Source organism: Salvelinus fontinalis, chromosome 33, assembly GCF_029448725.1.
Source record: "Salvelinus fontinalis isolate EN_2023a chromosome 33, ASM2944872v1, whole genome shotgun sequence".
Lineage (NCBI taxonomy): Eukaryota > Metazoa > Chordata > Actinopteri > Salmoniformes > Salmonidae > Salvelinus > Salvelinus fontinalis.
This window is the reverse complement of record NC_074697.1, coordinates 25336753-25349091: the sequence shown is the minus strand read 5'-3', so window position 1 is coordinate 25349091 and position 12339 is coordinate 25336753. Positions and strand designations below refer to the sequence as shown.

Here is a 12339-nt window from a genome sequence, read left to right as displayed (position 1 = left end):
TAGAAGGGAATGTTTTGTCATCCACAGAGTCTCTCCCGTTGGCGGTCATCATAGGGGTGGCAGTCGGGGCCTTAGTGGCTTTCATCGTCCTCATGGGAACCATCGGAGCTTTCTGTTGTACCCGCTCTCAGAGAAGTACGTATCACTGTACCTGTGTCACCCAATGCATGCCAAAGCTAAACGAGGCATGGTCCTCAGCAAGAGATAGACAGGGTGTGAGGGCTCATGTCTCTTAATTGAGCAGTATAACTTACCACACTATTAATTGCTGGCTACAGTTACTTCCATCCTTTATCATATTCAAATCAAAACTCCATCCCTAACAGTGCCTCAGGTTAGAAACAGTCAGCCATTGCGCTTTGCTAAAAATGTGCTGCTGCGTGCGAGTCCCTGTGTGGGACCTTTTACTAGCGTTCAGCATGTTGTTGTTGTATACCACAGAGGAAGCGCACCTGGTTATGCCCTCACTACCCGTCTCCATCTGTGCTCACCAGAGAGAGCTTGCAAGCAAAATTAAGACAGAAAGTAAGACTTTGTTATACGACAGTATGAACTGCATTGTCCAAACTGAGCCACCGTCAGGCCAGTTTCAGATGTGCTGACATTTGAAGTCGGAAGTTTACATACACCTTAGCCAAATACATTTCAACTCAGTTTTTCACAATTCCTGACATTTAATCCTAGTAAAAATTCCCTGTCTTAGGTCAGTTAGGATCACCACTTTATTTTAAGAATGTGAAATGTCAGAATAATAGTAGAGAGAATGATTTATTTCAGCGTTTATTTCTTTCATCACATTCCCAGTGGGTCAGAAATTTACATGATACCAAATACTAATTCAGGTTATTGTCTTTAAATTGATTAACTTGGGTCAAATGTTTCAGGTAGCCTTGCACAAGCTTCCCACAATAAGTTGGGTGAATTTTGGCCCATTCCTCCTGACAGAGCTGATGTAACTGAGTCAGGTTTGTAGGATCCTTGCTTTAACACGCCCTTTCAGTTGGATTTTCTGTAGGATGGAGGTCAGGGCTTTGTGATGGCCACTCCAATACCTTGACTTTGTTGTCCTTTTGCCACAACTTGGCAAATATGCTTTGGGTAATTGTCCATTTGGAAGACCCATTTGCGACCAAGCTTTAACTTCCTGTCTGATGTCTTGAGATGTTGCTTCAATATATCCACATAATTTTCCTACCTCATGATGCCATCTATTTGTGAAGTGCACCATTCCCTCCTGCAGCAAAGCACCCCCACAACATGATGCTGCCACCCCCATGCTTCACGGTTGGGATGTAGCTCTTCAGCTTGCAAGCTTCCCCTTTTTCCTCCAAACATAACGATGGTCATTATGGCCAAACAGTTCTATTTTTGTTTCATCAGACCAGAAGACATTTCTCCAAAAAGTACAATCTTTGTCCCCATGTGCAGTTGCAAACCGTAGTCTGGCTTTTTTATGGCTGTTTTGGAGCAGTGGCTTCTTCCTTGCTGAGCAGTCTTTCAGGTTATGGCGATATAGGACTCGTTTTACTGTGGATATAGATAATTTTGTACCTGTTTCCTCCAGCATCTTCACAAGGTCCTTTGCTGTTGTTCTGGGATTGATTTGCATTTTTTGCACCAAAGTACATTCATCTCTAGGAGACAGAACGCGTCTCCTTCCTGAGCGGTATGACGACTGCGTGGTCCCATGGTGTTTACACTTGCGTACTATTGTTTGTAGAGATGAACGTGGTACCTTCAGGCATTTGGAAAATGCTCCCAAGGATGAACCAGACATTTTTTTCTAAGGTCTTGGCTGATTTCTTTTGATTTTCCCATGATGTCAAGCAAAGAGGCACTGAGTTTGAAGGTAGGCCTTGAAATACATCCACAGGTACACTTCCAATTGACTCAAATTATGTCAATTAGCCTATCAGAAGCTTCTAAAGCCAAGACATCATTTTCTAGAATTTTCTAAGCTGTTTAAAGGAACAGTCAACTTAGTGTATGTTAACTTCTGACCCACTGGAATTGTGATACAGACATAAATAATCTGCCTCTAACAACTGTTGGAAAAGTTACTTGTGTCATGCACAAAGTAGATGTCCAAAGTAGAATTGCCAAAACTATAGTTTGTTCAAAAGAAATTTGTGGAGTGGTTGAAAAAAAGAGTTCTAATGACACCAACCTAAGTGTATGTAAACTTCCTACTTCAACTGTTATGTACTGTACGCAGAAAATGATCTTATCTTGACAACAAAACACAATAAATTGCATCTCTTGCTCTGTATTGATGGAGAAAGTGACTCTACTCTCAAAGCCATGTCAAGGGAATTTGAAGTCCAATGTATTGAATATTTTTTGGGGAAGTGCAATGTCTTTGTGAATATTGTGTCTCTTAGGATCTTGAGCTGTAATTTACTGTTGTTTCCATCAGATCTAAAAGGGGTGGTGTCGGCCAAGAATGACATCCGAGTAGAGATTGTCCACAAAGACCACAACGTGGCCCGGGAAAATGAGGAGCACACCGTCATGAAGCAACTGATGGTGAGTGTGAGTGTCCTGCCACCATTTCCACCTGTACCCAACGTGAAAACAACAGAAAACTATAATCCCTCCAGCCCTCTTCATACTCACCGATAATGAATCTTAATTAACTCTAGGATAGCATTAATAGCACTGTTCTAGGGCACAAAAGCAACCTGCTGAATAATGGAACAGGACTGAGGTGTGTAGATGTATACACGGTGATCAAGGCACTGTGTTGGCCTATTATTAGAGGACAGGCCCACATTCTTTCTCCCTGAGGGAAAACGCCGCTGTAAGGCGTAGCTATTGAGATGTTGAAACTTTTATGGGGTCGCAGGCAGTTTTATTTGTACCCTCTCTATGCCTATTAAAAAACCCTGCCTCATTTTTGGGAATTCCATAAGAACTTTGAAATTGCAAAGGGGCAGGGCTATGGTTTCAGCAAGGGACCTTTGAAATGGCAAAGGGGCAGGGCTATGGTTTCAGGAAGGGACCTTTGATAATATTGTGCTCTGTAACACTTCACGTGTGTCTGCATGTGATACCTTACATATCGGCATTTCTCTAATGAGATTCATAGATACATTATTTATAGTTACTTGCCCCGACTGAAGTCGAAATGTGTCTGAATATTATTACAGAATTTTTCAGAAGGGAAATTCCTGTATTCTGACTCTTTTGATAACGTCAAAGACACCAAAGAAGCTGAGAGCTCAACACTTCTTTTCATAATTCTGTGCCTTGCCTATGTGCAGGTAGAACGTGGGGAGTTCCAGCAGGAGTCAGTGCTGAAGCAACTAGAGGTGCTGCAAGAGGATGAGAAAGAGTATCAGCATATCAAGGTAGGTCCAGGAGCATGGAGGATGGAGGGAGGACAGAAGGAGATAGAGAAGGAGAAAGAGGGGATGGTGCAGGAAAGTGGGATCAGATTGATCTTCAACTCAGGACCTTTTTTCCGTCCACCTTGGCTTTGGAGAGGATAAGACCAGGAGTCAAATGTATCCAATTAAGGTTTAATTTGATTAATTAGGTGGTCATCAAAGGTGGTGTACAGTATATGGAATCAGGATGTGTCTAGCTCTGGAGGTTCAAAGTGAAGGAGCCATGCTGTAGAATGCAGAATACACTCACACTACCAGCTACCAATGACTTAGAAAGCAAACCATATTAAAAGTACGTACTGTATGTGTATGGCAAAATTACGTTTGTAAACTTCACCAGATAGAGAATCGTATGATGCATTGTAATATTCATTAGTCACACTTCGGCAAAGCAGAATCAGTGTTACACTTTTGTAATGAGAGTTCACCATTTCTGCATTCAAATCACTTAAAAAGTGGAAACAAATTTCCAGAGGCATTATATTCAACCAAACCCAATAATGTATCATTCATTGTGACGATTGCCTTCCTCATATTTTCACTGTAATGAAAGAGCTCTTAATGTGACACAAATTAAGAGGAAGGTTAGTGTGCTAGAATTTCAGTATGCTCAATCAACTATACTTGTTACGCCAGAGAAGCCCCATTACTGCTGCTTTAGATACCGTTTGGAGGACTTGGTGAGTCTGTGCCTCAGAAGGGAGATGCTTTTAAATTGCCAACACTCTGACAAAAGGTATATTACTGTAAGTTAATAGCACTATAACAATCTCAATATCCTGCGCACTATACCTCTCTGGACTTACTGCACAAGTTACGAATATTTGTCAGAGTCGTGTGTATGGCAGGGAAGTCAGGCGCAGGAGAGTCAAACGGAGTGTAAAAGGGAGTCTTTTAATGAATGTCCAAGTACATGCTCCTTAACACTAATAAGAAACGAACATAAACAAATATGGGTACGAAGACCCGTCGCGCACCTATACACATAAAAAACAACACTAACAAGAAACAATCTCTGACAAAGACATGAGGGGAAACAGAGGGTTAAATACACAACATGTAATGGATGGGATTGGAAACAGGTGTGTGAGAAGACAAGACAAAACCAATGGAAAAATGAAAAATGGATCAATGATGGCTAGAAGACCGGTGACGTCGACCGCCGAACACCGCCCGAACAAGGAGAGGCAACGACTTCGGCAGAAGTCGTGACAATATTAAACAATGATCCCACTGTATAATATAAAGGTGGATATCCTGTACCTTTCTATGTTGATAATGAGGAGAGCAGTAAGCCTATGAATAGAAAGGGATTCCCCGCACTGCTTTTGTTCCAGATCCTTCTCACATATGACACCAATTCTTGTTATTTCAACATAAACACTCTCACTTGGAGTGGACTATAAGGCAGCTGAGGAAGCTATAGTTAAAACAGACAGGCAAAGAGTCAGTATGGGATCTTTTAACAAGAGGCCCCTTGGTTATCAGATATGCAAATTCCTCAAATAGACAAGCACTGCGCTAACAGCACCATTACCTCACTATTTATGCACATCTACAGTGTGGGAGATATGGCATTATACTTATACAGAAATAAATATTGAAATAAAAACCTCCTTCAAACAAGTCAAATATCATTAGACTATGGAACAAGCAACTCACTATGAACGATGGCCAATTCAAACTCAGCACACAGAACGCCAAAGCCAATCAGGAGCTGAAAACAAAATTGTGGTCTGGTTTATTTATGCCATTGTACATATGATTGTTTCCCTAGTACCCGAGAGTATTCATCTGGTGTTCTGTCTGTATACCTGTTTCCATTGGCCTTGGCTCTTTTGATCCACACTGATGAGTGTGTGTATGGAAGGAGATCACCAGGGACCAGACACCAGATAAGGGAACACAAAGGCTGACAATGACGAGGATTTTTTAAGGTTGTCATAGTTGTGTCATTTGCCCATGATTAGAATGGCTCCTCTGGGATCCAGTATTGTTCTCGTTGGGCTTGACATTTACGTTCATTCTCACAGCCTTGTCCCGGCTGCTTCTTAGCAACAGCATCGTCAAGGCAGGAGCCAGGAGCTGTGTGACAACAGCAACCTCGGCACTGCAGAACTGGCGGCATTGTGCTCATTGGTCTTGACATTCACGTTCATTCTCACAGCCTTGTCACACCTGATTCTTAGCAACAGCAATCACAGAGGCAAGAGCCAGGAGCTGTGACAACAGCAACCTCGGCACGGCAGCCATGGCGCCACACAAGTCATTTATTTTGCACATATCAAATTCAGAACTTTGTTTTCACAAACCATTTTGGGCCCAATTAAAACTGGGGAATTAGTGAACTTTGGGAGGACTAGTTGGATGCCAAACTATGAATCATCAAGGCTTGTTAATTAGCAAGTAACATGATTGTAGGGGTTTATGCAGAAGAAGACTAAATCATAATTTTAAGCTTTAGCTAAAAAAGAATCCTTATTTATTTGCCAATTTGAATGGTAATTAAAACCAGTTTGACCTTGACACTGGTTAAGCTTTGAGAAGAATAAATACACATAAATGATGGGATGACTTAATTTTCTATGCTTCCCTCTAGAGATGTTCTGCTTTTCAGACATTTTCCTCACTAAGAAAAGTAGTTTTTGTCATCTATTGTACATTGCCAACAAGGCATACACAGTCGGGTCATTTTTCAAACTTGACAATGATAAAACTATTTAAATACTCTCCCCTCATCTTCTCTCCTCTCCCACATTTCCTCTTTAAGGACCCCACCAACGGATACTACAGTGTCAACACCTTCAAGGAGCACCACTCCACCCCCACCATCACCCTTAAAGGTAACCAGACTACAGAGATGCGGAATCCCACCGCTGCCACCACCGGGGGCAAGCAGCGGGTACCCACGGGCATGTCCTTCACCAACATCTACTCCACCCTAGGTGCCGGGCCAAACCGCCTGTATGACTACAGCCAGCGCTTCGTGCTGGGCATGGGCAGCAGCTCCATCGAGCTGTGTGAGAGGGAGTTCCAGAGAGGATCACTCAGCGACTCCAGTTCCTTCATCGACACGCAGTGCGACAGCAGCGTCAGCAGCTACAGCAAGCAGGACGGCTACGTGCAGTTCGACAAGGACAGCAAGGCCTCCGCCTCCGCCTCCTCCTCATCCCACTACTCCCAGTCCTCCTCCCAGAACTCAGACCTCACACGGCCACTCCAGAAGCGCATGCAGACCCACGTCTGACCTGAAAGTCAGAGAAGGCCTGCCTGTCCTGGGGCATCTAGCCATGGGTTGGGACTATGGCAAACACAGCTTCCTGAGACAGAGAAGGGACCTACGTTTCAAAGCACATGATGTGTTCGTGGGAAGCCTTGACATAGGTGGCTTTAACTCACATTGGACTTGTTCAGACTTCTCTGTGTTCCAACCAGTGGATCAAGAAGTCTTGCATCCCCCCCACATCTCATCCTAAGCTCGTCAGAAACCACCTCCTGTTGCCCAGTTTTCCACTAACCCATAAACATACAGTAGCTGCGCAAATAGAGAGGTATTTTGCCAACATGGACACAACTCAAGTGTGGAGGTGGTTGCTGCACTGATTTCAGTGGAAATAGAATCCCATATAAGACAGCAAAATAACCAATCACTGGGGCTGGGGGCTAGGAGTCTTGGTCTACAGCAAGTTCTCTTTCAAACAAAGCGAGACCACTCTCTTATGGGTGGCAAAAGTAACCCATCACTTGGTACGTGTAAGCCAATATTCTGCTGCTCTCTTGTTGTTCTAAGCACAACTGTGAATGTGTATTAATGGTCAAAGCTTTTCTTTTCTCTTATCCCCTCTCTCCCCCCAGCATCCGCTCACACACACTGTATGTTAAGCTTGGCTGATTCAACTTCATCCCGTGTGTGGGTGGAGTAAAACTCTCCAAATTTGCCGAGACTTGCCAAACAATTAACCGACGCCAGTCTTTTCCCCGGGCTCCCAGCTCTCAGAACTCTGCAGATAAGGAGGCCCGTGATCTCAACCGGAAAGCCTGGGTCGTTGTTTCACAGTTTGCCACTCTGAGATAAAGGAATAATATCAGTGTACATTATGCATCTTTTATTCAGCATTCTTTATTTTTATTTGGCTGTTTGAGTTCACTTGTTTTGAGGTCTCGGTATAGAGTTTTTCCCTTTGTTTTTGTCTTGCCTTGAGTGGGACTATTTGAAATGCCCAGAGATATTTCAGGAGATAAACTTTTGCATTCAGAAGCTGAACGGGATATGTTCTAATTTAAAGAAGGGGATTGGTTACCCAGTCAACCTGTTGGCACCATGCCAGCTCAAATGGAGGAGAGCATAGCTGCCTGGCTATAATGTGTGCCCTACCCATGTAATGTGAAGTCTCTCATACCATATGCTTTAGATCATCAACCATGTCCACAGGATAGGATGCTGCCTGCGGAACCAAATGTAAACACTGTGTACTGTAACAGAGCTTCTCATCATCATGTGACTTTCCCAATACTATGTTAACACTGGAACTCAGTCAATCCAGACTGTATACCTACTGTGATCTAGGTGCTCATTGATGGAAATGGATAGGAATATATTATGTACATTTTTATTTTTATTTCCTGTATTTTGTTCATTTGGCTGTTGTGAGACTACTGTATATATGCTGACTGTTTTAAGTGAGCGTATTGTTCATGCCAGATATGGAATTTCACTTTTTTCACCATCACCATTCTTGTCACTTTAGTCGAGAGATGAGGGAAAGACAAAAACAAACAACATCACTGATAAATACAAAAGTACTTGGTAGATCCACAATGCCTCCTCTCTGCTAGCTAGCCTGCTGTGGAGGGTGACATGGTCACATGAAACACAGGGCATGTCACGTACAGGACAAGTACTTTAACACCAGACAAGACCAACCACGATAATGTTAATCCAGTACAGCACACTATATTGGATGAGATAATCAATGTGGTTGTGTTGGTGATAATGACTAAAATATACAGTACATCATTTTGCCACCACACTACATATCACCACACACCATACAGTCAGGCCTGCAATACCATACAGTACAATACTTATGAGCCCTCCATTGTAGAGGTCTTTAGTAGGGTGGGGCAGAATTACAGTAATTCTCAAGGGCAGTTCCTGGAGTGTCAGTTAGTTACAGTATATTACTTGTCTGCAATTCAACCTCGCAATGATACAGTATCATAGGTTACATCATCAGTTAGCCTTCAAAAGCCTGTAAAATATGTTTGCCTGTGGGTGGCTTCTAGGTCTGGACAGACAGGCCCTGCTTTCTAACATCAGTTTGATTATTATTAGATATAGCATCAGAGAAGGGTAACATTTAGCCTAATGCCAGGAAAACAACATGCTCCAGTTTTACGGCAATACAGTAGACACCGAGCTGTAATGATGATGTCATTTCCTGTTTTTCAAATCTAAAACAGTCCTCTCGTATCTCATTATTTTGCATGAATCTTCTTCTGCAGGAATACTTGGCCAACGGAATAGATAAATGTACTAACTTGTCCTTCACTTGTGTTGACTTGCTGAAAATGGACAATCCTTTGTAAGAGTTAGACTGTACCTTCAACAAATGAGAAAGTTGTTGCTGTAGGCATTTTACATGTGATTATATTCAAGGCATTTCAATGGGCTTTTCTACATGAGTGGTGGTGGTTTGACTCTAATTTTACAAATGGATTGGTGCCCATTGTACGGCTGAAACACAAAAAGGTCTGTGTCAATGCTGATAATTCAGCTTGGCTCTTAGAACACTATATATAAATCTCCAATGCTCTCTGTATATAATTTTCCAGTTACTTATTTTCTCAGTCAGTTTTCAGTATAGTAGGGCAAAACAAATCCCTATACCATCAATATTGTACAGACAGACAATCAATTTTCCGTTCCTTTTTCTCTCAGCATTCATCTCCCACCAAGCTTGTCTTTGCAAACAAGTTGTTTGTGTGAGCAGTTTTTTATCTCTTTGTGGCAGTCTCTCTCACACAGTCACACAGTCAAAGCTGTTTGGCCCTTGGGTGTGGCACGCGAACTGTTCATGGGGTGAGATGGGAGCTAGAATGTCCCTAGAGAAAACTTGCTTCCCTTCCCAGATTCAGCCCTGTCTTACTGAGGGGTTAGAATAGTACCAACTAACTGGAGCCGTAGTGTCACAACTCCAGACACACAACGTTTGTGAGGTTTTCTAACATCTGTATTTTTGTGACCAGCAAACTGGATGGATTAATAAATTAAATGGTATTCTACCAACCCCCACCGTCAACTTGCTACCGTGGGAGTCTGTATACAGTATCACCTGTGCCATGCTCATCACATATACCGCTGTGGGAATCAAAGCCCATGTGGGTACACATACACCAGTCTGCATGTTTGACCTGAGGAGGGGTGTTTGTTTGGCACCAGCTGGTGCTGTTTGCCATGTTTTAGAAATATGCCTTGGCCAAACAGATGAATAAATATGCCCACAATGATAACACAGCGTTGCTGCCCTTCCCTGATAAAACACAACATCCATTTCCAGGGTCATCGAGCCAGGGAGGTAAATCCTCTATTTTTCAGTGGTGATGAAGACCACTGTTTGGTCCACATTTTCCCCATCCCACAAGGCTGTTTCTGGGGTAGGGGGGAGATGGGGGAGCTACTGTAGTCTCAGATTGGTGGATAGTTATCTGTGTAATGATTTATGTGCCCTGTGGCTATATTGCATCAGTGACTTGTGCCCCGCAGAACATTTTGCTTGGTCTGAGTTAAATAGTAGAAAAAAATGTATGAAGAAATATATCATGCCAAACACTGACACTGTCATAATGTAGCTCTGCCTGAAAATGGTGGTTTACAGACACTAGTATATGCTACAACATCCTCCATTTTCTTTTCTACCAATCAATATCTTGATAGTCTGCTACAAAAAGATATTGACATGGAAGTTTTAAAAGTCAATATAAATAGTGAATCATCAATGTATATACTGTAATTGAAAGAGAAAGTGAATGTTGTACTGGGTAAACCACTATTTTCATGCAGTGGCCCTCTGTATTTAAAACCAATTTTACAAAAAGACAAAAAAATGTATTTTACCCGTACTGGTCTGTGAATCTATGATGCTTTTGCTCTGTATATTTGGGGGAAAAAATAATAATAATTGTCTGAACTCGCCTTCAAGAGTGCTTGTTTGTTTGTCATTGAGAGAAGCGTGAGTGTTTATCTATGAGTCAGATGTGTGAGTGCCAGGATTAGGTAGGTTACTTTCTAAACGTAATCTTTTACAGTTACTAGTTACCTGTCCAAAATTGTAATCAGTAACATAACTTTTGGATTGCCCAAACTCAGTAACGTAATCTGATTACATTCAGTTACTTTTAGATGACCTTCTACTTAAGAAGCATTAGAAGAAGTCAACAATTTATGTTACCAATTGAAAGACATCTACTGCAGGATAAATCAATGTTAAAGTTTACAAAGCTGGCCATATATGGATGTTAAATTTTACTTTATGGTTTGGTTATGTAAGCTTCCTCTAACCCATCACTTTCTAATACATATAATAATACGATTAAATTATATCTTTACATTAAGAAAACAAAGTCTATTAGAATTACAGTCATTCCAATAAATGTTATATCCCTTGGTCTTCAAGAATAGGACTTGGAAATATGGAAGAGTAGATTAGCCACATTGTTTTACCTCAGCATAACCCCAAAACTAAGGACTTATTTGCCAGCCCTACACTGTTTTTTATGATTTTGTTGTCATAAAGGCCTGATTGGGCCCATTGATTCGAGTTGAAAAAGACATGCTGCTCTCGTGAAATGGCATGCTTTGAGTACTACTGAAAAGTGCTATTTACATGAGAAAAATGAATGCCATATGCTGCATTTATTATAGGCCTATTGTTTACCTTTTTGTTGGGAACATTTTGATATCTTGGTAATATGCAGCTGTTTAAAGGGCAAATCTACAGATGAAACAATAACAAAACGGAGGCCCAGCCTCTGTTTTAGTAAAACGCTGAGGGATGGGCCTGGAGAAATGTAACCACTCACAGATCATAGAACAGAGCTAAGGATGCAAGGACTGACCATCCATGATATCAAAATGATTGTTTTAACCATGTTATGAGGCTATACAGTGTGTTTACGTTTACAAAGTTTACAAACATTGGAGAAAAACAGGCTTATACATATTTTGGGTTATCATGGAATGTGACAGTTGAACTAAGCTAAGTTATCTTCTTCAAGAATCAATGGATAAACAGTACCAGTTAAAAGTTTGGACACACCTACTCATTCAAGGATGGTTCTTTATTTTTTACTATTTTCTACATTATAGAATAATAGTGATGACATAAACTATGAAATAACACATATGGAATCATGTAGTAAACAAAAAAGTGTTAAACAAATCAAAATATATTTTATATTAGAGATTCTTCAAAGTAGCCACCCTTTGCCTTGATGACAGCTTTGCACACTCTTGACATTCTCTCAACCAGCTTCATGGAATGCATTTCAATTAACAGGTGTGCCTTGTTAAAAGTTAATTTGTGTAATTTCTTTCCTTCTTAATGCGTTCGAGCCAATCCGTTGTGTTGTGACAAGGCAGGGGTGGTATACAGAAGATAGCCCTATTTGGTAAAAGACCAAGTCCATATTATGGCAAGAACAGCTCAAATAAGAAAAGAGAAATGACAGTCCATCATTACTTTAAGACAAGAACGTCAGTCAATGCGGAAAATGTCAAGAATTTTGAAAGTTTCTTCAAGTGCATTCACAAAAACCACCAAGCGCTATGATGAAACTGGCTCTCATGAGGACCGCCACAGGAATGGAAAACCCAGAGTTACCTCTGGTGCAGAAGATAAGTTCATTAGAGTTACCAACCTCAGAAATTGCAGCCCAAATAAATGCTTCA

The 12339-nt window shown here is 41.4% G+C and overlaps 1 protein-coding gene across 9 annotated transcripts in view; it reads left to right on the top strand.

Moving 5' to 3' along the window:
* The window catches only part of LOC129831877 (kin of IRRE-like protein 3), a 228562-nt gene extending 217972 nt beyond the window's left edge, over positions 1-10590 (top strand). For 2 of the 9 annotated variants that reach the window (XM_055895413.1, XM_055895415.1), the window contains exons 12-16: positions 28-135; positions 442-525; positions 2417-2532; positions 3264-3350; positions 6160-10590. In XM_055895413.1, the coding sequence (XP_055751388.1) occupies positions 28-135; positions 442-525; positions 2417-2532; positions 3264-3350; positions 6160-6636 (872 nt within the window). In that variant the 3' untranslated portion in view covers positions 6637-10590. The remainder of the gene's footprint in view (positions 1-27; positions 136-441; positions 526-2416; positions 2533-3263; positions 3351-6159) is intronic. The other 7 variants (XM_055895414.1, XM_055895417.1, XM_055895419.1 and 4 more) reach the window with 5 other exon arrangements.
* Positions 10591-12339: the final 1749 nt, after the last annotated feature.